The sequence below is a fragment of the Dermochelys coriacea genome, chromosome 6 (genome assembly GCF_009764565.3).
Source record: "Dermochelys coriacea isolate rDerCor1 chromosome 6, rDerCor1.pri.v4, whole genome shotgun sequence".
Classification (NCBI taxonomy): domain Eukaryota; kingdom Metazoa; phylum Chordata; order Testudines; family Dermochelyidae; genus Dermochelys; species Dermochelys coriacea.
In genome coordinates this window covers 60,314,252-60,339,308 of record NC_050073.1, presented here as the reverse complement: position 1 = coordinate 60,339,308, position 25,057 = coordinate 60,314,252, and the positions used below count along the sequence as shown (strand labels likewise).

The 25,057-nt window shown below is 45.1% G+C and overlaps 1 protein-coding gene and 1 long non-coding RNA gene across 2 annotated transcripts in view; one reads left to right on the top strand and one right to left on the bottom strand.

The window, feature by feature from the left end:
• Positions 1 to 25,057, top strand: part of LOC119856597 — a 50,207-nt gene that overhangs the window by 19,029 nt on the left and 6,121 nt on the right. Inside the window, exon 2 of the long non-coding RNA XR_006282330.1 lies at positions 659 to 830. This is a non-coding gene — a long non-coding RNA (uncharacterized LOC119856597). The remainder of the gene's footprint in view (positions 1 to 658; positions 831 to 25,057) is intronic.
• The window catches only part of SUSD6 (sushi domain containing 6), a 110,518-nt gene continuing 89,153 nt past the window's right edge, over positions 3,693 to 25,057 (bottom strand). Inside the window, exons 3-6 of the mRNA XM_038404254.2 lie at positions 16,463 to 16,660; positions 13,590 to 13,728; positions 11,344 to 11,768; positions 3,693 to 9,740 (exon numbers count right to left, since the gene is read on the bottom strand). Coding sequence (XP_038260182.1) covers positions 9,715 to 9,740; positions 11,344 to 11,768; positions 13,590 to 13,728; positions 16,463 to 16,660 — 788 coding nt within the window. The 3' untranslated portion in view covers positions 3,693 to 9,714. The remainder of the gene's footprint in view (positions 9,741 to 11,343; positions 11,769 to 13,589; positions 13,729 to 16,462; positions 16,661 to 25,057) is intronic.

Below are 25,057 nucleotides of genomic sequence, written 5' to 3'. Positions count from 1 at the left end.
GGGCCCTGGGCTGACAGAAGACCCAACTTGTAAAACTTACAGTGTGTTGAGATAAAACCTTTTGCTTTTAAGTTCACATAGCTTGTTAAATTAACTATTAGCTTGCGTTTTACTCAGTCTCTTTTGTAACCAATCCTGACTTTTATACATCATCACTTAAAAACTACCTTTCTGTAGTGAATAAATTTATATTATTGTTTTATTTTAACCAGTGTGTTTGGATTAGAGTGTGTGGGAAACTCCATTTGGGATATCAAAGTTGGTGCATTATCATTTTCCTTGGGTGAAATGGACTGTCTATGAGCTTGTACTGTCCAGAACTGAGCAGTAAAAGATCCATATTTGGGGGTACAAGACTGGGACTAGGACTTTGTGGGTGTCACCCTGTATGTAATTCACAAGTGGCTGAGTCAGAGTGCTCATGTATTTATCTGGGAGTGAATTTGCATGCTGAAAGCTGCGTGAGCAGGCCAAGAGTGGCTGTTCTGACAGCAAATCAGTGTAAAAGGCACCCCAGGCTAGAGAGTTAAGGAGACGTAGCTGTTCAACAGTCCAGATTGTACCCTGGGGAATGTCACAAAGCCAAAACCTTTGATGGTCTCCATTTCTCTGTGGTTTCTGAATTTCTTTCCCTCCTCATGTCTGTCTTGTATTTCAGCATAGATCAAAGGATGCAAGACCTCAGACTCTCATTATATAGGTTACTGAGGCAAGGATCGCGATTCCTGGAAACACCATTGATATTTGCAGAATTGAGAAATCCCAAACCTTACCCTGGCCAAGAGACTCCACTGGCCAGACAGGCAGCTGCCCAGCAAAGTTCAGCTTGGGTATGTATCCAGTATGGTTTCAAGTCTCATTTTTTTGGTCTAAGATGGTTGAATCATTTTGGAGATTTTAGGGAACTTCAGGTAAGCACCTGTGAGGGAGTCTTACCTGGATTATCAGGAGACTCTGCTCACTGCCTCTATTTCCCCTTGCTGGTAGCCTCTCCTGCTAAACCAGAAACTCCTCCCTCTCTTGGGTAACAAAATTTCCAGGACAAACGTGGAAGAGGAGCCCACAAAACCCATCTCCGGAGGGTCCATAGGCTTTTAGCTTCTCAGTCCAGGGGAGTGGAGAAGAGCTTTTCTCCCCCTGTGCTGAAGTTGTGGCCCTGAAGAAGGAAGCAATTGCCTGCATCAGTTGTTCAAGTCACCCTGTTCAGGGGCTCCCCATGCCAACAGTTTCAAAATGCCTCCCTTTCCAGCTTTCCATTCTCTAGCTGGCTGTCAGTGCAGGTCAAGATGGAGACCATTCCTTCCCCAAATGCCCCAGACTGCAGGCTGAAAGCTTATATACAGCTGGCTCCCTTCCCAGAATTCCTGGAGAGTCTCCAACTCTCGTGGTCCTTTGGGCCACAGGTCCCAGAATCCTTCTGTTCTTAGTTTCACCCAGAACAGGGCAGAGCTGGTCCTGCAACCTGTCTTAAAGCGGCAACATGCCCCAAGATAGGATGTCACACCCCCAGTCCTTACTCTGGGACTCAGTCAGATCTGCATATCCCCTAGTATTCTGCCTGCATTTCGGAATGCCTTTCCAATATCTCCTCCTGATGTCCCACTGCTATCTCTAATTCAGGATCTCAGTGGATGAGCTTGCCTTTCCTCCTGAAATTCTCTCATCCCTCCTACTTCTCACTACCAAACCCACCATTGTCCATGACCCTTGTCCCCGAGACTTGTAGCCTTGTCGTTTGTTCAACTCTTCTTTATCCTTCCCCTCCAAATCCTCTCTTCCTGCATCAGCGCTAACATCCTCCCTTTCCTTCATCCCAACTGCTAAACCCTTAGTGTCTGGTTTATTGGAACCCCCTCCTCCTCTCAACTCTCCCCACTCCAGTCTATTGAAACCTTGCAGCAATTACTGCTCTTTGCACTGCAGTAGAGCCTAGAGGGTCTAGCTCCCCTGTGCTAGGCACTAGAGAAACAACTTTAAAATAACCACTCTGTTGCTACTCCAAACATGCCACCATCCTCAAGTACTTCCTGTCCCCTTCCTCAACATGCAAGTGCAACCTCATCCCCCAAACTCTGACCCGCTCCAACCTGCTTACATCTCACCCAGATTTCTTCTAGTCCTACTTCATGCACAACGCTCTGCCCATCTCCCCTTTTCTCTTTTCCCCATTTGTGGATTTGGGCCTTTTGTGTTGTCCTCTGTATCTTGGAAAAGGCAGTCAATCACACCAAGTGTCTTCCCTCCATTGCTGGTTTGTCACTGCTGCCTGCTCTTGTGCCACAGTTTTTAATGGGTTTTGATCTGCTAATTTAGGATGTAGAAGCTCACTAGACTCCTAACCCAGTGTTCCCATGCAGTTGTAAATTACATGAACACATATGATGCTAAAGCAATTAATAATAGAGGGAAGCAAAATGCCTTGTTCAAGATCATGCAGCAAGTTAGTAAATCAGATGGGATTAGGACAGGGCATCCTCGTGCAGGATCAGAACTCTACACCATATGGCATATGCGGAAAGCAAATAGGGATGGGTACATATAAGAACTGCACCAGACAATGGCCCTGGAGTTTGTCTCAGGAAATCTAGGCCCCCTCCAATTTGTCAGGAGATTAAGAGAATCCAGTGCTGGGATCAAGATATCTCAACTTGTTCTTAGGCTAAAGCTAATTTATACCAGGCAAGCTCAGTAGTCTTCATTACATCTCTCCCAAACCAAGTCCACTTAATACCAACTGTTGTTTCACTGGCAAATCCGCCCAACCACATTCAATGAACGCCACACTCTTCTTGGAATTTTCCTTCCTACCACTCCTTCACCCTCTACTTTTCCAGAGTCACTTTGCCCATTCACCTCCCACCCCGTGTGTCTTATTTCGGGGAAAGACGGGGCCCTATTAGTTGAAAGTTATGCAGCAGGCCCTGCTATTTGTAGGCATGGAAAAAGGTGACTGCGCAGTCACACAACCACCTGTGGCCGCTATGCACAAGCTGGGCTCCACTCAGCTAAGGGAGTGGCCAGGGAGAGGAGGCTCGGAACGTCCATTCCCCATGGCAGAGTCTTGTTTTGGGCAGCAGAATTTATAGTGGATATAAGCGGGTACCTGGAAGACACTAGCAGCAATGAGGCCTTGGGGGAACACAAATGGGACAAAATTGGTGAGAATAGGTCTATGTCCCCATGGATCCTTGGCAGAAACTGGCAATGTCACCCCTGGGAATTCCACTGCTCTCCCACCACCTAGGAAGAATGACATGTGAAGTATGTGCAAAAAGGCTGTGCAGATCTAGGCTTCCTTCCGTACAGTTTTAGGCTGGGAGCATAGAACCCACTGTGTCAACTTTATAGATTGTGGGTTGTCTTTATTTACAGGTGCAGACTGGGATTCAAGAGCTATGGACTCCAATTCCTGAGACTGCTGCAGAGCCAGTGTAGCCTTGGGCAAGACACTTGACCACTCCCTGCATCAGTCTGCTTCTATGTAACATGGGGACAGTACCCCCTTAGCTCCCATTTGTGGTAATGCTTCATTCGTTGTCTGCAACATGCTTTGAGATCCCCAGATGGAAGGTGCTAAAGAAGTGTAGAGTATCATCAGATAATCTGCTGGCTGGTTTCTCCACTCCAGCCAAACAGCACGAGGCCAAAGGACAGCATGTTTTTAAAAAAAGCACACTCCAGAGGTTAGACACTCACTTCAAAAGAATTTTTAATTTAGAAATGCAGTTATATACATAGAACAATTAAAATTAAATTAAACTTTGTACAAATATTAAAATACTATCTTCACACCCACTGCAATGTACAGGAGACCAGAAAAGCAAAAATAAAACTGATTGAGTGACATCCTGCACAGCATCAATTACGTTTCATTTGTTTTAAAATCCCACATCTAGGAGTACCATTCCGCACACAATTCCATAGTGGTGTAACTCAGATAAAAACCAGAAAACAAATTAATGCATTGAAGGCAACCAAGCTTCCCTATTTGTAACTACCTGCAGTGTACTCACTGCATCACACAGTGTCTGCTCCACAGACAGTTCAGCTTTGTGTTTGGTTTGAACTCTTATGTAAAGTTGAGAATCAAAAATAAAGCATTACTTTCCAGCAGAATTAGATTGCCCCTCTCCTTGGTTCACCCTTGGACAGAGGCAAAAAGCATATGTTAAAATAGAAGAGCATCAATTTAATTCAGACACATCCACTCTGGTGCAACCACATGTAACCTATTAAAGTTCTCCAGAAGGCCAAGTTAGAAGCAGTATGTAGGACAGAGAGGTCCCGGAGACTTGCATGCTTTGTCTCGGGAGGGGTGAGAGCAGGACAATCATTCTTGGGGTTTGTTTTGTTTTTTTCCCACAAGGTTCTGAAATGTTGGTGGAAAATTCATTCCCAATATAAAAACACTCCCTCAAATGAAGCCAGCCTCTCTGCGTTCCCAAGGCCTTTTACAGAGACAACTGAAGTTTCTTAACTACAAGTTTCTGTGAACAAATGTTTTCAAATTTAATCAGCAGTTCCTTCTTTTCAGGATGAAATTTATTGTGCTCGTGTCTGAGAACCAGGAAGTGAAACGGATTATACTAGTTCTGCTGTCCAGGCTGGGGTAAAATTAGTTTAACAACATGACATGTTGTAAACAGATCAGCAAGGAAATCTAAACATCTCTATCTGGCTGCGTCTCCACTTTTTTACATGGCGGAGTCATTGGTTTTTAGTATCTGATCATCTAGGCACAGTGAACCCTTCTTTATGGGCTCACCATTATACGCATTGTTACCCAATAGTTTGAGTCACCTACAGGGCCTGCTGGAGCTTTTAACAGCTCCTACTCATTCACCCCAAGTTTTCTAGGTGCTCTCTCTTCTGTATTCACAGCAATGATCTCCCAGCCCAGCTTACATCCTACAGCAGAACTTACTGCGCTCACTGAGTCCCAATTCAAATCAACCCAAATTCTCCACACTTTGGGGAATTTTATATTTCCTTCTGGAATAATGTCAATATTTCTCTCCCAAATTACTCCATGTGCTCTGAGGGCAAGTCACCCCTCCAGATGCATAAAAACCCTGCTAAATTGTTGAATTGTTAAATGGGGAAACCCTGAGAGAGTTCACTTCCAAGAGGAAGTACGTAAGATGATGCTCACAGAGTGTAATTTTATGTTGCAAGTTTGCTGTTGGTTTAAAAGGATAGGAATCCTCTGGCTCTGCTCCGTCCCAAAGCCACAAAGCTCTAATTGTGCAGCAGTCCTATAATGGAGGAGAATGCTACAGAACCTTGCGCCTTCCACCTGCAGGAGTGAGGACCTTATTTAAAAAAACAAAAAACAACCAATAACAAACCACCAAAGTTCCCTTACCTGTTACTAATCCCTTTACATTATTTCAACACTGACATGATTAAAGTTTGCTTTTAATTCACCTTGCACTTCATAATTTGGGCACTGAGAAGAGACCAATCCAATTCACTTTCATTTGTAGTCAGTTTCACTTTTTGGATCTCCCACACTTGCTTGGTACTGTAATATTTGAATTGCAAACAGGGCAGAGGAATATCCTTGTTTAAAAAACAACAACAAAAACCCTTTCAATTGGAATAGCAAAGAAATCATGGAAGAGTTTCTATTGTACATAGTGTTTTGTAAATTTCTCCTGACAGCGTCCCTTTACGTTTTGTACCCCCTTATACTTTTAATAAGTGCTAGCTATTTTTAATTTTCAGGTATAATTAAATCATTTGAATATTCTTGTTAAGCATTTCAGGGTACAGAATGTGTAAGACAACACAAAACTGCACCATGCTGGGAATGCTATAGGGGGACTGTCTCCTTTTTACTACTCTGGTCTATGATTCCTGCAAGAAATGTGGTATTCTTCACTCCAACTTAATGCTAACATCTTATGGGAGAGCTCATAAGCAAGGGTTCTTTAAGGCTGAGTTCTGCAGTTCTTGCTCCCATTGACTAAAATGGGAGTTCTGAGTGTGCAGCATCTTGCTTATCTTTCTAGCTCTCTTCCCTCCCCAGAAATTGATTCCTACCCTTTCAAGTCTCCCTAAGACTTTAAAGGTATGCAGGTAATGGTCCACATGTTGCTCAGTAAAGAGAAAGAAAAAGGGTTGTTTTTTCTTTTTAAAATCCAGCAAATAAGTTTTCAAACAGGTTTTTCCCCTCCTCAATCTCTCTCATTTTATATGAAAGTAAACTCTAAAGCTGAATGCTTGGGAAGGTGAAACACAAGAACCCAAAAGCTGTTTCTGCTTGTTCCAGCTTGCATGGGATTTAATGTCTCTAGTCTGCATGGATGTTTCCACAGAAGAAAGTAACATGCTGCTTTTCTGCAACTGCCAAGGCATCCGGGGCATCAGAGATTACCAGCCAGCAGGTTAGAATTAGGGCCCCCCATGAAAAGCCAGTATCACTACCTGCTGTTTTATCCTCTTAAAATCAAAGAGGCATCGATTGTCTATTTCTACTGATTATTAAGATTACAGCCACATCTTTTCCCTCTCCCCACACCATTCCCTCCTGGGAAAGAAACTCTGGGGGACTCTATAAAACAATATTAAGGTTCCCTTCTTCTGTTTTTCCCCAGTTGATTATTTCTCTCAGACTGGTGGCTAACCACACTATTGTGAGTCGGGGTTAGTGGACACAGCCACTATGCGCTCTCTGTTAGGTACATAGCTGTCAGTTTCAGCATTGAGAGCAAGGTTAGGCCCTGGGATCAAATTCCAGCTTCATTAAGAGAATGCTCTTCTGTCAGCTGAAAAGTGTGGCACCTGGCCTTTGCACCCAGGCTGCTGGATGTCAGCTTTGGTTACCAGGGAACCTTAAGTTAATTAGAGAGCAATTCATTCTATTTTGTATTTGTTTGAGGAGAAGAAAACAAGGTCAGTGTTTGCACTTTGATAAGAAGTGAGAGACCAGGTTATAGGGACACTTATTTCAAATGTGATTTTGTAGAAGAACAATTTTAAAACTAACAGTAGAAATATTTCCATGTTGATTTTCTTTAAATTCCAATGGAAATGGTTTACAAATTAATACATTTATGCCTGCACTGTCTGAAAGCCAAATACTGCAGCACCATTAAACTGGAAATGAAACAAGTTCGTTTTTTATTGTCCAAAGTGAGACAGAAACAAACCCACCAAGGATAGTGAAAGTTGGATTTGTCAAATTCTTGCAGTAACCTAGGATGTGGCAGGTAAAGAAGTTTGTTTAAAATATACTATTTTTAACTTGACAGTGTCTCTTTAAAACAATTCTTGTGACTTAATTTAAGAGATACAAGGGATGGGGGAAAACAGAGCTGTTCCCCATATACGCACACACACAGTTACAGTTGTCCTGGAAATTAACAGGAAAATGCATTAGGGAATTTAATGAGCAGGGGAGGCAGGTTGCTGGCTTTACACTGCAGCCAATCCCTGCCCACTGCAGCTGGAGCTTAACCTCAGTTACTGTAGCAATAATCCATTTTAAAAAGTGTTATATAACACTAAGTATTCTAATATAGTCACTGCTCTGGGTAGGGAATACAATTATAAAAGGGGAGAGAAAGGGGGGCTGAGGTATTCACAACTTGCTGAGTAAAGCCACATCTCATTGCACCCTCCATTTCAAATACAAATTCACTGGCTTCCCTTTGGGGCAACTGCTGGTTGACGAGCTGACTAAGATACTGGGTGAGCATGCACACCTCTACCCCGGCCCCTTTTGCCTTAGTCCAATTAATGAGCTGCATAGACCTTTTTTTGAGGGGCTAAGCACCGCTGCTGTAACCAACTCTAGGGAAGCTGCTCCCTTGTCTTCCCTGCTTAACTCCTTTAAATCCACCACCAAGCCCCAAACATGCATTTGGCCATGGGACACAGTTGTCCCTATGCAGCACCATTCATTCAGGAAACACCACATGTAACAACCTCCAGTATGTCACACCAGGCCCTACATTCACAAGTGACAAGAAATGTATTCCTAGGCTTATTTTAAGACAGCCCTGTCAAAAGAGTCATTAAAACTCATGCTCTGGACTAGGGAGTGTCCTGCTCCAAGTAACTGTTTAAAAACTGCTCTGCTGTCTCCATAATGACCACGCAACCCAATGGTGTCAACTCCACTCTTCAGAAGGGGTTTTAGTGAACACATTGTTCCCCATCCCCATGAAGAAGAGGCCCACACGTGGGAGCAGCTCCAAATGCACAAAGAGGTCCCATTAGGATAAAACAGCAACACAAGTCTTTCCATTTAAGGTTCTGAAGACATGGTGCAACTATTTAGAAAGTGTGATGCTGTACTCGAGTACCCTGCATTATGGTATCTCTTACCAGGCAATCGAGGATGCTAACCACAAACCCCACCATTAGCTGACAATGTTAATATTTCTGCTGACAAAACTGCAAACATAAAAGAAGGCCAATAATCCAGAGAACATATTAAAAAGCCCTAAGGGACAATGTTACTAAATGACTTTTCCATTTTTACTGTCATGTCAAGTTAAAAGTTGTTTGTGGTTGGCAAACCCAAGCAGTTACGCAGGAAAACCTGATATTTTTAAAACAGTGTCAGACACCCGACACCTGCAAAAGAACAGGCCTTTGGATAAACTGGGCCACAAACATGGTACACCATGGCAGCAGAATGTGATTAACCTGCAGTTAACATACAGGCTTGGTTAACTGGAGATCAGAAAATCAGGGTTGTACTGAAAGTTTTCTTGCTTCTAAGCCTTGACTACAACTAACCTTTTGAAGAAATTCTCCTAGAGTTTAGCACCAGGAGCTGCCCCTGTGCTAGACCAGCACTGAAAGGAACTGGTAAATTTTCCTCAGAGTAGACACAGCCCTAGACTTCAGGAAACACAAAAACTGAGTGGATTGTGAGGTCAATGAAAGAACGAGAGAGTGTGATTTTCTGGAATGGAATCTTGCAGAGAGACAGTCTGCTACATCAAAGGTGTATGTATATTTGGGGGGGGGGGGAAGATGAGGGATAACAAAAAAGGCATGAAGGGGAAGAAGAGAAAAATCTTCAGGCTTTCCAAAAATCTTGTAAAAGATGTCAGACTTCTCTGCCTTTACAATACTCAGTGATGCCTAACTGTTAATATGCAACCAAGTTACAGAACATACCACTTTATTTTTTAAAAACTATGAGCACTGCTGGATAGTGTAAATTACCCATATTGGAACTTTTCCCAAGCCCAGGTTCAGCCTTCTTGGAGAATTCTGTCATGCCCTAGTCACCAGGAGGATACTGGAAGAAAGGCCTTTATATAAACTATGTCTGCACCCAACGAGCAAGCAGTTCTTGGTCCCTGCCCTCTGGGCTGCTGAACAGCTAGTGAGGCCTGTGAGAAGCTGCGACAAGCCGGTGTGAGAAGGAGAAAGGCACAAGTAAGTAGCAGCTCTCCAGACGCTGCTGTCAAACATCTGGCACAGGGAAGGAAGAAGAGGGAGGAGCTCAAATCCATTACATTACTCAAGCCCCTAATGCAGATGGAATGGGAAGGCTGACACTGCACCAACCCGAATGGCGCATCGAGGAGACAACCTGGCGATATCCTTTGGATCTTCAGCTGAAGGGTCTCTGCTTGGAGGTATCCAGGGCCCAGCTCATGAAGGTGGGGAAGGCTGCACAGAATGCTTGCATCCCAAGGAAGAAGAGGGGGAACCAAGAGGGAGAAGGCTAAACAAGTGCAGCAGGCCTCATGCTTCCTTCAACAAAGGAATATCTGTGAGGGAAAAGAAAAAAAAAAAAAAAAAAAAAAAAAAAAAAGGAGAGGTCAGACTTTATATGGGTCACTCTATGGAACTTCTAACAGGTGGCAACAAAGTGCACAGACAGGGCATATGTTACAGCCCCTCCCACATCCCAGTACAGACACACAGTCTCCTACAATGGTAGTGCAGCATTTGCCCTCCGACACCAGGCAGCACTTCTCCCCAAGCCCTCCAGCAGCCTCCCTACAGATCAGGAGTTTCTTATTGCCTTAGCCTAGCAGCAGCAGATGACTGCAAATAGGACTGTGGCAAGTTAACCTTTAACTACAGCCAGTGCAAGTTCCCATGTAGGTGGGAGTTAGGTAGCTTCAGCATGATCTTGACACAGTAAGCTAACTTTTTGGTTAGTCTTCCTTTTAACATAAGAACGGCCATATTGGGTCAGACCAAAGGTCCACCTAGGCCAGTATCCAGTCTTCCAACAGTGGCCAGTGCCAGGTGCTTCAGAGGGAACGAACAGAACAGGTAATCAAGGGAGACATCCCATCGCCCATTCCCAGCTTCTGGATTATAGCAATTTGCCCTGCTCAGAGGTGTTTTAAACAGTGATTTAAAAGCAGTGCTAGACACTGCAGAACACATGGATTGTCCGCCTATTTCTGCACAGTCTGAAAGGCCCACTGGATCACCTTTTGGCAACACTATCCCCCAACTCTGCTACCCATGTTTGAGGTTTTCCTCCCATATCTGGGAATCTGGTATTTCCCTCTGCATATGGGAAATAACCTTTGTGGTTTTATTGTTGAGTAGGGTTCCAAGTCATGTTACTGACTATTATAGGGCTTGCAGCAATGGAAAATAAAAGTTCTGCTTTGTGCTATCTACAAGCCATTTATGCTTCTTGACCTAGCAGGTCTAACCTCTACAGAAGCAAAGCTTTGTTGTGTCTCCATATCAGCTCTGTCCTTGTAAGGCCTTTCTTTTCACGGAGTCCAGAGAACTCAGAGGGCTGGTCCATGTTATGTGGACTCCTGTCCACTACAGGACTGAGGCACAAGACCATCATAACTCATTCCTTTTAGGACTTCAAACTAGACTTGAGCTCTGGGTATGTAGTGCTTTATGCACTATGGTAGCCAGTTCCTTGCCTTGTCAGTTACAGTGCCCCAAATGGAGGAGTCCCAGAACTGTAAAGTGCTCATTTTAAAAATAAGTGCCCACCTCCAACAAGCAGTTGCCCCTAAATGGGACTGTCCTGCATTTTCATGGCACTGCTGGGGGTGGGGAGAAAGTTCTTTGCCAATGACTTGATAAAGACCAGAGGAAGCACCAGAGCAGAACAGACCCTTGGTCCTAGTCTGGCATCTTGCCTTTGATGCAGGCCAATGCTGGATGCTTTGGAGAAAGATGTACAGCCCCCAGTATGCACTTAATTACATAACACTGTACAGTGGAGGCAGGGAAATTTCTTTGACACTCAGCTGGTGACCAGCGTGTGCCCTTAAGCACAAGAATCAATGGCCCTTGTAATTCTCATCCTAGCTAGCTGCACTACAGTGACTATTCTTATTCACATTAGTGTCTCATTCAGTATTCCCTGTTCACATCACGTACCGTCTGTGTATTCCTCCGAGGAAGTAAGTGATAAAAGGCTTTGTATATCACTGCTTTCTGAGTCTTGAGCATCTTTGTGCACAGGTCTACTGCTAGCCATGCCAGCTACCCAGGAAGAGGTGGTGGCCTGGTGTACGAGAACAGTTTCAGAGCGTTGAGAGCCACTGGCTTCACACAGTCCAGAGCGTCCTGGGGCCTCGTCCTCTCCAACAAAGCAGTCCTGAGCCCCTTGGTCCTGCTGCTGCTGCATCTCACTTGTTCCACTCTGCCCAGCTCCCTCTGACAGCACAATCTGTACTCGTGAATCCGAGGGCGGAATGCAGTTCCCTGCGCTGCCATAGACTGCTTCTTCATAGGACGGCAAGGCCACCTGGACACCATCCACCATCATGGAGACCTGATCCCCAGATACACCTTGATCACGTCTTGTAAGAGGAAAAAGCTAATTTAGAGCGTATACACAGACCAATAGCTCTGTGTGTCTGTGAGCCCTCCACCACGCCAACGAGCCATGAAGTAATCTTTCCTTAACCCAATTCCACCACTCAACAGTGACCTATTCAGGGGGAGAAGGACTAAATTTTACCAACACCCCATTAAAAGCAGTCACCTCCTTGTGCTGCCATGCCAGTGACCACACACTAGTTCTCCTATTAACAGTGGCTGGCCCTGCAGAAGATGGGGCATGCTCCAGAACTGTGCCCTCAAATGAGACAATGCCCTGCTGCTCAACAGCCACCCCGCCAGCTGTTTAAGGAGCAGCAGTGACTGGCTCAGAAGACCAAGCTGTGCCCATCCAGAAGGGCAGCAGAGCACAGTACACACTGCTGGCAATGGCAGCAGTTGAAATGCGAGACCCTCCCCACCTCCACGTACAGCTGTCTTTTCCCAGGTCAGGAGGGCAAACGTCCTGTACTTCTTTTTTATTTCCCCCGCTCTGCCCTCCCTGCAGCAGGGATAATCAGAGATGTGCACATACGTCAGAAGCTCCTGAATAATTAATTTACTCTGGCTGGTCAGTACCTTTATTTAGTGATATCTGCACAATTCACAGCCACAGAAGCAGAGGGATCTCTTAAATGAGCTGGGCACTGGCAAGGGAAGTGGCAGATGTAAATCCATAGGCTCTTACCTTAGTAATCATCCAACACTGGAAAAGGAAGGAGGCTGAAGTAGAGGACAGTCCAATAGGATTTGGATAACGTCTTACATTTAAAATTTAGAAGCACAGAAATAGAATAGCAAATAGATCAGGTGGAATGGGAGAACAGTAGCCACAGAAAATGAGAAGCAGAGCACCATCCAATAGCAGTGCTGTATCCAAGTTCAGGGGATCTCCAGGAGGAGCAGTTCACAAGTGCTGGGCACACTGCTTCATAGTGTACAAATGCTGTGTTCCCTGAAGCCATGGACACTCTGTGCCACCCACAGACCTCTTCCCACCCATAATACTGCCTGTGCCTCGTCACTGGAGACACGCAAGTGGGGCAGCTAAAAGTAATGGGTGCATTGGGGGGGGGAATAAAAATAAAGAAATCACAGCTCCACTATGTCCTGAGTTTGTGAGGCCCATGGTTTAAATAGGGCAGGGGACAGCCCTTTCCTCAATTCTATTCAGTATGCTGTCCTACGAGAAGTGAATCTGGGGGGGTCAGGCCCAGCTTCCAATAAGCTACATTCACTTCACAAAAAAAACCCACCAGCACACATTAGTGCTGACTGATGGCAACGACGGGAAGTTTTAATGGACAGACCAAAGCCTGACAGGAGCTGGAGACTAAACCCTCTCCAGATAAGGGCTGAGGTACATTGACAGGGCAGTGGAAGCTTGTGGTAAGATTGCCAGTATTGCATCTATTCTGTGAATGAGAAGAACAGTCTCTTCTTGTGTCATCAACCTGATGGCATCTTTTGCCAGCAGTAAATTTATTTAAAGGAAAGGGATGAGAAGTTATGGCCATTAAAACCAGACCCTGCTCAACACGACACGAGGAGATTATACAGAAACCCAGCAGACCAACAAATGCAACAGACTTGAAGAAAGAGTGATGAAGAAAAGCACAAAAGGATGAAAAAAGGAAATAAGAGAAAAAACAGAACAGGACAGAGAAAAGAAAGAAGAGTGATGGGGTTAAGATGACAGAAAGAGGAGACAAACCCAACGCCCTTGTGGACTGCACATGTAAATAAATATTACATCCCCCAGCCCCTGCCCTCTGTTGAAACTTTTCTCCCACTGAGCTCACCTGCTGTGATGAAAAGACTTCAGCTTTGGCTGCAGCAAAACGAACAGCACAACTAAGAGAAGGATCAGAGCTACTGAACTTGCTGTGGATGCCACTATGGAGAGGGTGGGGACCCCGATTGTCGGGGGCGAATCTTTATCTACAAAGCCAAAAGAAACAAATTAAACGGTTCATGCCTCAGAACAGCCATCATGTGAACAAGGTACATATAAGGGTCCTCTGAAAAATGGAGGGAGTGTCAGGGAAGAGCAATAGAAGGGGGGAAGGAGGCTAAAGGGGCTGATTTAGGAGAGGATGAGTTAAATGCATACATTTAGTTTGGCTAAGTGACAACTGTGACTGCAGCAGGGAGTGGGGAGTGTTGACTTGGGAATGTGGCAGGGGAGTTTCACTGGAGATGGGATACCTGAGAGCCTGTAACCTGAGCCAGGGGAGAGATGGGGGAGGTAACACCTCTGCCCGGGAAACTGGACAAAGGCTGCAGGAGAGAGCCTGCTGGGGGGGGGGGGGGGGGGTTGGTTTCAGTTTTGGGCTGGGTGGTGGAACGCAGGGAACCCCAAGGCTGGGGTCTAAGCTCCCTGCCCCCCAGAAAAACTTGAATGAGGGGTCCTAGTTGTACCCACAAGCTCTGTTTTAGACTGTGTTCCTATTGTCCAATAAACCTTCTGTTTCGCTGGCTGAGAGTCACAGTGAATCCCAGGAAGAGGGGTGCAGGGTCTGGACTCCCCCACACTCTGACAACAACTACAAAGAGGCTTGATGACAATAAGGAAGGAAGAGAATTGTTTAGCGTAACAGAAGGGGTGTTTTAGGCTGAACAGCAGGAGAAGCTCCCTGTTAATAAAAAGAAAAGGAATACTTGTGGCACCTTAGAGACTAACAAATTTATTAGAGCATAAGCTTTCGTGAGCTACAGCTCACTTCATCGGATGCATTTGGTGGAAAAAACAGAGGAGAGATTTATATACACACACAGAGAACATCATACACACTGTAAGGAGAGTGATCACTTAAGATAAGCCATCACCAGCAGCAGGGGGGGAAAGGAGGAAAACCTTTCATGGTGACAAGCAAGATAGGCTAATTCCAGCAGTTAACAAGAATATCAGAGGAACAGTGGGGGGTGGGGTGGGGGGGAGAAATCCGATGAAGTGAGCTGTAGCTCACGAAAGCTTATGCTCTAATAAATTTGTTAGTCTCTAAGGTGCCACAAGTACTCCTTTTCTTCATGGGGAAATAGTTTTACTTTGTGTAATGACTCATCCATTCCCAGTCTCTATTCAAGCCTAAGTTAATTGTATCCAGTTTGCAAATGCATTTTCTGTGAAGCGGTGCAACACCCAAAGATGGATTAAGATGTGACTGTTCGCTTTGAAGCCCATGGTCTTAACACAGTTTCCTCATTTTTCACTGGCTTTTTCACTACCCTTCCACCAGTGACTTGAGGCCCTATGTTTCTGGTCAACCCAGGCCACGTGTGATATTAACCCATCCCCAGTGATACTAGAGAAAAGCCGCATGGCCACTGCCCTTCACATTGCTACTTGCAGTCCTGGAGTGGGCAAAATGCCATCATGCAGGAATGCTTTCCAAGCATGGCGAGTTGTCACGGTGAAGGGTTTTCTTGTATGGACTGGGAGTGGGGAAGGAAGTGGGATGAGAAAGAACAGAGGAATTCTTAAATCCCACACTGAACTCAGAGCGCTTTCAGGTTCTACCTGGTTGCAAGTGAATTCCACTTCCCCCTCCCCTGGCACAGATGCTCAGAGTAAGGGCTGTAAGAGTGGCCAGAAGGGAAAAAGGCATCTTTGGTACATCTTTAGAACAGTAGGTTCTAGTGGCCATAGAGCTCGGGTGAACTCCGAGAAGGGGTGCTTTTCTGTTTGCTTTCTGATTAAGTTAAACCAGAAAGCAAAATATGTTATAAACACTAATCCCTGAGGAAAAAAAGAAGATTTGACTCCAATTGTTGCTGCTGAGTCATTCCACCAGTACATGGGCTCCTCCCTCCATCAGCTTTTATTGGGTATGTATGTTTTTTAAAACCAGAAATCCTTTAACAGACATATACAGCTGTATAACAAATATTTTTCTGCAGACCGCTTTACTTTCCTGTCATGGGAGAAGAATTCCTGTCCAGCTTGGGAGAGCCTCACATAACAAAAAGCTGTCAATTCCCATTTGGAAAGAAAGAAAACAGAAAACAGCAGCAACATCCATCAGGCCAGGCCAGGCCAAACAGCACCATGGAGCTCTGCGCTGCAGCAGACTGCAAGCCCCAAAAGCAAATAAATCAGCCCCTCCAAAAATGGGTGTTAGAAAGCACTGGTGAAGAAGAAAAAAGACAGACACACAGACAGTTTGCTTAGATGAGGAAGGTATTGCCTGCAATATTGTTGTAGCCCTGTTGGTCCCCAGGATATTAGAGAGACAAGGTAGATGATGTATCGTCAGCTTGCCAGGAGCCAGAGGGGCAGCACTGAAAGCGCACACAATAGAGCAGCTTACTGCCCCCTTATCTCTAATACGGCAAGATGGAATCTGTTGTCTCAGCAGGCTAATACGGGAGCTGCCACTCAAACCATGATGGAGATCTGCATCCAGAAGCACATCTTCAGAGGCCATGTTTCTGTGTTAAAGAACATGGGCTGGACTTTGACAGGAAGAATGTAGCAGAGGTGTTGTGCTTTTACACTGTGAGCTGGGATTACCACTGATTTTGTTTGTACAGCACCTAGCACAACGGGCCCAACCTTGTTGTGTTCTTTAGGCACTACCGCAATATAGATATCAAATATTAAAATACATAAATAATAGAGAAGACAGTCTAAAATAGAAGCTACCTTCCTTACTTGCTGTAATGCATTACTCACCTTGGCTTAGCCTACAGCTAATTTCCATGGCTGGATTCCATTCTCCATTCTTGCATGTCAAGTATTTGTAATCTCCCTTTAGCATGTAGCCTTCATCACATACATACTCTATGACGCTGTCAGATGTCAGAGGGTCACTGCAAGGAGTTGGATGGCATTTGTAGCCTCCATTCTCAGGCTCCGGCGGACGGGGGCAAACTGGAGGAAAAGAGGAAAGGAGAGAAACTATCATGAAGATGTTGCATAGAGGAAGACTCCAATTGTGCAAGTACTGACTGCAAAAATCAGCTGAAAATGTGGCGCATGTTCGTAGTTCCTCCTGCTGGCTTCTGAGAAGTGTTTTGTTCCTAGAAATGGGAAGAAACACCATAATACAGCAATGATGCTCCACTGCCTGGGTTTCACCCCTACCAAATCTAGTGCAGTTGCTGAATGCTAGGTTTTATTCCAATATTATAAGTTATCCACCAAGTTGAGGAAGGGTCAAAAGAAACAGACTTAGAAAACAAGGTAAGTAGAGCATGTCTACACAGCAAAAAAACAAAAACCAAAATCCATGGGTCAACTAACTTGGGCTCTGAGGGCTCATGTTACAGGGCTAAAAATAAATGTAGCTGTTCCCATGTAGGCTGGAGTCTGGTCTCCGAGACCCACTCCCTCCTTGCTGCGTTTCAAAGCCTTGGCTCCAGTCCAAGCAGGAACATCTACACTGAAATTTGCGTGCAGACATGGTGCCATGGGTTTTTTTCCCCTTTCTTTTCAGTGTAGACATACCCTAAGACACATCCATAGCAGTGCCACTTGTAAATTGCTTCCAGTGTGGACACCTCTCTAGACAAGCCCATAAAGTCCTTAATCCTATGTCTCCTCACACGGTCACTTCATTATTGCTTTTCTTCTTTCTCTAAGGTCCAGACAGCTTAGTCAGCCTGCACAACTTGATATGGAGAGATAACATGGTTTCCTCCCACTCAAATTATAGAATCATAGGACTGGAAAGGACCCCAAAAGGTCATCTAGTCCAGTCCCCTGCACTCATGGCAGGACTAAGTATTAGACCATCCCTGACAGGTGTTTGTCTAACCTACTCTTAACCTCCAATGATGGAGATTCCAACAGCCTCCCTAGGCAATTTATTCCAGTACTTAACCACCCTGACAGTTTGGAAGTTTTTCCTAATGTCCAACCGTTGCTGCAATTTAAACCCATTGCTTTTTGTCCTATCCTCAAAGGTTAACTAGAACCAATTTTTCTTCCTCCTCTTTATAACAAACTTTTAAGTCCTCAACGACTGTTAATCAAGTCCTTTCTCGTCTTCTTTTCCAGACTAAACAAACCCAGTTTTATCAATCTTCTCATGTAAATCATATTTTCTAGACCTTTATTCATTTTTGTTGCTCTTCTCTGGACTCACTCTAATTTGTCCACATCTTTCCTGAAATGTGGCGCCCAGAACTGGACACAATACTCCAGTTGAGGCCTAATGAGTGCAGAATAGAGCAGAAGAATTACTTCTATCTTGCTTACAATACTCTTGCGAATACATTCCAGAATGAGGTTTGTTTTCTTTCGCAACAGTGTTGCGCAACTGTTGACTCATTTAGCTTATGATCCACTATGACTCAGATCCCTTTCTCCCATACTCCTTCCTAAGCAGTCATTTCCCATTTTACTTCCTAAGTGGAGTACTTTGCATTATTGAATTATTGTCCTTATTGAATTTCATCCTATTTACTTCAGAGCATTTCTTCAGTTTGTCCAGATCATTTTGAATTTTAGTCCTATCCTCCAAAGCACTTGCAACCCCTCTGCAAACTTTATAAGTGTACTCTCTATGCCATTATCTAAATCATTGAGGAAGATATTGAACAGAACCAGACTGGATCCCTGCAGGACCCCACTCATTATGCCCTTCCAGCATAACTGTGAACCACTGATAACTACTCTCTGGGAACAGTTTTCCAACCAGTTATTCCTCCACCCTATAATAGCTCCATCTAGGTTGGATTTCCCTAGTTTGTTTAGGAGAATGGCATGCAAAACAGTATCAAAAAGCCTTACTAAAATCAAGACCATACCATATCTACCACTCCTCCCTCCACCAGGTTTGTTACCCTATCAAAGAAAGCTATTTAGTTGGTTTGACAAGATTTATTTTTGACAAATCCATGCTTTACTTATCACTTTATCTTCTTGGTGTTTGCTTAATTATTTGCTCTATTATCTTTCAGGTTATGCTGACTGGTCTGTAATTTCCCGGGTTGTCCTTATTTCCTTTTTTATAGATGGGCACTATATTTGCCCTTTTCCGGTCTTCTGGAATCTCCTCCGTCTTCCATTAGTTTTAGAAAATAGTCAATAGAAAATATCTGAGCTATCTCCTCAGTCAGCTCCTTGAGTATTCTAGGATGCATTTCTTCAGGCCCTGGTGATTTGAAGACATCTAATTTGATATGAGCAATGCCCAGGTTGGGAACCTTTGCCTCAGATAAAACAGTTGCCTCATTTGAGGGGAAAAGCAGGCTCTAAGAGCTGAGTCTAGAGGAAGGAGGGCAGGCAGATGAAATAGCATCAGAGCTAAACCCAGCTGGCAGAAAGACTTATATTGTGTTTGTTTTCGTACCGACTTTGGACCCTGCTTTGTGTGAGTGAGTGAGGTGTGAGAGTGTATTTTTGTAGTAACCTGGCCAGCAGGCTCTGCTGGAAGCCATCAGAGCTGCCTGAAAACCTTGTTGGGGAAAACTGAGGCCAAGCAGTTGAAGCACGGTGCCTCATAAGGAGGTGGAAAGCAAACTGACAACATGGTAACTTGTCAATTTAGAAGGGGAAAATGCATTTCAAGGCCTCGTGGAAAACCGAAGACAGTTCTGCTACATTTTTGCCAGTATAATCAATAGCCATGCATGGGAAAAAATAGAAAATGAGGAAATTGGAATGAAAACAGGATCTTTGCTGCTGCTGATTTCATCTCCTCTGGCAGCTTACTGTTATTGCTGGCAGCATGCAGAGTCTTTGATATGCTCTCCACTACCACCACTTATCAAATGAGGAACCCAATCTATTCTGAAGGTGTTCCTCCGCCAGTAATCTGGATAGCGAAAAAATATCAAACTGAAGCAAATAGTCTTACATTATTCAAACACCGAATGCAGGGGAGAAGAGTCCATCACCTCTCCCTTTAAATCCAGATTGACATCTCAATCCTAGTGAGGAAGCTTATTCATATTTAATAAAACACTTTGGGGCCTGAATAAATTCAGGTGCTTTACTTTTTAACCACAGTGGGTTATTCACACCCTCTCTTGTAATCTCTGACATACACATATCTTCTGACACACGCAGAGGAGTGATGGTGCTACAGTTCCACCCATGATCCCAGGGTAACTGGATGGTTTTACTTGAAATGATCACCAAAGAAATAGTTAATCCTGACATACCATATACCCTTGTTCATAAGCCGAATATTTTTGGTAAAAATGTGATGCATCAAAGAGCAGCGGTCAACTTATAAACGGGTCTACACCAAAATTTGATTTTAAACTCTTACATCATTGAATTGAATATCTAATACATTGTCATTTTGTTTACCTGGAGCATCTACAGGCATGGAACCCCTCAGTTCCCTGTGGCTGTGGTTTGCTGTTCCCAGCTAATGGGAGCTGCAGGAAGTGGAGCGGAGAACCCCGGCCACTGGGAGCTGAGGGGCTCTGTGCCTGTGAACACTCCAGGTAAACAAAACGTCCTGACCTGCCAGCGGCTTACCCTGGCGGACCGGGAGCCAAAGTTTGCCACCCCCTGAAATATAGGGTCGGCTTATGAAAGGGTCATACAGTTTTTACAATTTTTACCTATCCATCTTGGGGGCGTTGGCTTATAAATGAACTGGCTAATGAATGAGTATGGTAACTTGGAAAGTGACAGCTTATACTCCACAGTGAGATGAGGGAGGGCAGGTCATATCTCTTAGGACTAGATGCTTTGTACAGAGGACCTAAGAAGGAATCCTCCCTCCAGTCCAGTAGTACAGTGTGCTATAGCTACAACCCTGAAAGTTGGGAGCAGACGGGCACAACACTTGTACACCCACTACACAGGACATGTAGAGAGTCACTTAGTGGCAGGCTAAACAGCCACTACTCTGCACTGTCCTAGCCACACCAGACTCTTCTATGTGGAGTCCCTTCAAGCAGTCTGCCCCCTCCCCTGCACAAGCACCATCACAGTGGTTCTGCTGAGTTTAGGGCCTGCTTCATCTGCAGGGGGAGGCGATTTAAGCATCTTGTTCACCGAGCTATTTCATCATGTCTGTCTGCATACTCAGGACTGCAGTGGGTCTCATTCTAAGTATTTTCCCAGCAAAGTTCCCACCTCCCCCTTTTTAAATGGAAGTTTAAACTGATAGGTCCAGAAACTTGCTATTGGAACATACTGCTGAGGAGCAACCAGCTCAATACAACCCCTGGTGACAGAAGTAAGGCATCGTTAAGCAGTTTTCATATGGACTCTAGCCACTAAGGCGGGGGTGGGCAAACTACAACCCACAGGACGGATTCGGCCCATGAGCTGCTTTAAGTTGGCCCACGAGTTCCTGCTAGGGAGGGAGATCTGGGGCTTGCCCTGCTCCGACACTCCAGCTGGGGCACAGGGTTGGGGGCTGCATCATATGGCGCGGCCCCGCTCCAGAGCTCCAGCTGGGGCGCAGTGTTGGGGGGATGCACCACGCGGCTCCCAGAAGCGGGCACATGGCCCTCCTGCTCCAGCTCCTATGCACTCCCATGACCCCCTCTGGTGCTCCAATGGGAGCTGCAGGGGCGGCGCCTGTGGATGGGGCAACGTGCAGAGCTGCCTGGCTGTGCCTCCATGTAAGAGCCGAAGAAGGGACATGGCACTGCTTCCGGGAGCTGCTTGAGGTAAGCGCCACTCGGAACCTGCACCCCTGAGCCTCTCCCCACACCCCAACTCCCTGCCCCAGCCCTGATCCCCCTCCTGCTCTCCAAACCCCTTGATCCCAGCCCGGAGCACCCTCCAGCACCCCAAACCTCTCATCCCCAGCTGGAACCTACACCCTTTCCCGCACACCGGCCCCAGCCCTGATCCCCCTCCCGCTCTCCAAACCCTTCGATCCCAGGCCAGACTCCTCATCCCCAGCCCCGCCCTAGAGCCCTCACCCCCTCCTGCACCCCAACCCAATTTTGTGAACATTTATGACCCGCCATACAATTTCTATTCCCAGATGTGGCCCTCAGGCCAAAAAGTTTGCCCACCCGTGCACTAAGTGTACATCTCCATGGGAACTAAAAACCCTTGTTGGCCAGCTTGGGTTGAAGGGCTGTAAAATTGCTTTGTAGACATTTGGGCTCAGGCTGGAACCCGAGCTCTGGGACGCCGAAGTCCAGTCTCCAAGCCCGAGCATCTATAGTGCAATTTTTAGCCTCGGAGCCTGAGCCCAGTGAGCCCAAGTCAGTTGACCTAGGCCAGCCACAGACATTCCACAGATCTTTTATTCCAATGTAGAGGTACCCTCGTTGCTTAAGAATGTTTCTTCTAGTCTCCATTATTTTGCACTGTATTCATGCATGCCTTTTATATCAGAAGCCCTATTGGGCAGGGTTGTATTTCTTTGTTTGGTGTGCTCTCTATTGTGAAGGGCTATGTACACCAGTGATGCTATATAAATTACATACAAAAAGCTTTAAACTTTAAAAATGTTAGGTTATGCTCAAGCAGTTGAAAGCTTGCAAATACCAGAATTTAGGTTACCTAAACAACCTTGTGTGTATGAATCAGAATGAAGAGTCTTCAATTATGTGATCACATGTTTTCCCTCCAGAAACCCCTGGTCTCATTCAGTTCAAAAGACGGATGATACTCATGGAATGAAGCAGTTGAATATTGTTATCCTCATCATTCAGTGATTCCCTGCCTTATTTATTGCATACAATGCAATGATTACAGAATGAGTCATTTTCTAGGGCGCTTATTGCCATGCGATCCGAGTGCCTCACAAATATTAATAATTCATCTCCACTGGGAGGTAAGTATATTGCCATCTGCATTTTATACCCCAGGAAACAGACACAAAGAGACATGCCTGAGGCCAAATGGTGACGCAGTAGCAGAGGCAGAATTAGAGCTAAGCACCTCCCAAACCCTGTGCTTCTTCCAGCCCACACAGCCTTAATGCTACAGGGGTTGAGCGTGCACAGCTCCTAATGACTTTAATAGCAGCTGAGTGCTCAGTACCTCTGCAAACCAGGCACCGGGTGTCTCAAGAGGATACCCTGAAAATGAAGAACATGTGGCTATAAGCCAAACTTTGCATTTAATGACAGCATCTAAATTCTGGAATTTCCTAGCTTTTGAGTGCTTGATTTTGCAACATAAATAATGTTTGAGTTTTTTGTATGCAACTCATTAGGTATTTAAAAAAAGGGGGGGGAAATCTATTTTGTGCAACTGTAATACCATCTTCATTGTGCATCAGGAGCAAGGTTTGAACCCCGACCATTCCACACCATAGCATGCCTTGAGCTACAGGACTGAGGGAACCCATCCCAGCTTCTCCCCACTCCTTCATTGAATATCTAGGGGACCTACTTCCCTGTGTGGTGCCACCAGAGGGGTGGGTTTCCAGGTGGGCCACTGGGGCTATGTGCTGAATCCAGAAGGAAGACTTGGTCAGGGGAAAGCCCAGCTTGTCTCTCTCTTCCCCTTTCCCTGGGAGGTATGTAGATGTGAGTGTATGGGTGTGTGTGAAATTCTTTGGAACCCTTCTCCATGTAGTGCCCCAGAGAGGGGAAATGGGCCACTGAGACGGTGTGTTGTGTCTGGAATACAGTGGTCAGGAGGAGTTTGGCCTAATTCTCTTTGCAGAGAGACATTCTCCGCTGTTGGGTTTAGCGCAGTGTGGGGGCCCAGCCTTACATTAGAACACTCACCTTCAGTGTGGCATGTTGCCAACATGTTCCCCACGAACACAAACTACAGAAGGGAAATGATGATTTCCCAAAGTTATTTCGCTCCGTCAAACCTGAACAGAATTTCATCAGCCAAAGAAAAGACCCTTCTCTGGCCCCCAGGCTTACTTCCTGCCAAATTTTAAAGGCCTGCTGCACACCTCCGTCTCAAAAAGCTAACAGGAATTCTTTATAATGGAAAGTGTTAAGCAACCTAAAACCAGGGGGAGCTGGTAGCCATCTCTACAAGATAAATGGCACACTCCCATTTTCACTGTTTTTTTTTTTTATGTATCTGAAACCTTAACAGACTTATGTATTTCTTGCCTCATCCCCAGCCAAAATGGTTTAACTCTTGCTCCTAGAAGTGTGAACAGTGGATGGAGCTCCGTGTTGATGAGACACTTATGGCATCGTGCCAAGCAATGGAGGGAAATAAAATAACTAGGTAATCATAATTTCAAGCTTCCCAAGGGGTATTACAGCCCTGGGTGAGTAAAAGCTGTTTGGAAAGCTATGCCTATCCCCTTGGCACAGCTTTCTTTTAAGATTCTCTTAGTGTAAGAATAGGGTTTGAACACAGCCTACTGGTGCGAGGGGCCAAGGTCTGATATTAGGTTTACACTCTCTTCAGAGAGAGATTGTTCTTAGCTGGGAAGGGATGGAGGGGGAGAGAAGAGGGAAGAATCAAAGGTGAGAAAGCCAAGCATTTGAGTATCACTGAAATCAGCCCAGCAGTAGAGATTGCCATCTCCAGATTGAGAGGCAGGTTTAATCTATGTATCAGGATTTCTACAAGGGCAGTTCTAAATGCGTCAGGCATTTTTATTCATTGTCAATCAAAATGCAAGACAAGTAGGATGTTTGGTTTCACTCTGTAAAATAAAAAGTGACAGAAGTCTTTCTTTGCTTTATATCACACTTCCCCTTCCCAATAACCAGTGGGACACAGAAAGTTGCTGCTAACCCCATGTTGTCAGTAGATGTTCTCAAGAGAACTCTGCTCTCAGAAGGGAACCAACCACTTTCATGTCCAAGCTGTAATGCTCTTTGAATACATTTTTAATAGGACAAAAGAGCAGGAAATATTCTTCTATCATGTGGACAAGAAAAGCTACCACAAAATGACCCTCCTGGACTCCTACCCCAAGACAGACTGCAATTGTCTTCTCCATTTACTTCTTTCCACCAAGCTCATAGCCAGACATCCTTCCAGCTAAGAGGGGCTAGATGTGGCTTCCTTTGGAGCTGATCAAAGATGTGTAAAGTAAGGTAGTGTGGTTACCAAAGTGTTATATAGGTGTTCCTGGCCTTTGCTAGCCTGGGAATATGCTCAAGTTCTGAACTCTGATCAAAGATGGTGCTGTAAAGAGTTTCTGATGAGTTGTAAAACATAAGCCCAGACCATGTGTGGTCATTAAGTGTCCCATGGCATTTTCTGTTATGGTGGGATACCTACCTACTACAGCTGCCCTGTTCCACCCCACAATGGCCCTCAGCAGTGAGTGAAGCAATTCTTCCTTTTTTTAGGAGCCCCTTCATGATGAAGCATGATTTATATGCAAAAGAGATTATAGCTATGACTGGCAATTAGATAATTTTGTAACTTTCCCAACTGGGTATTCAGTTTGGTTAGTGG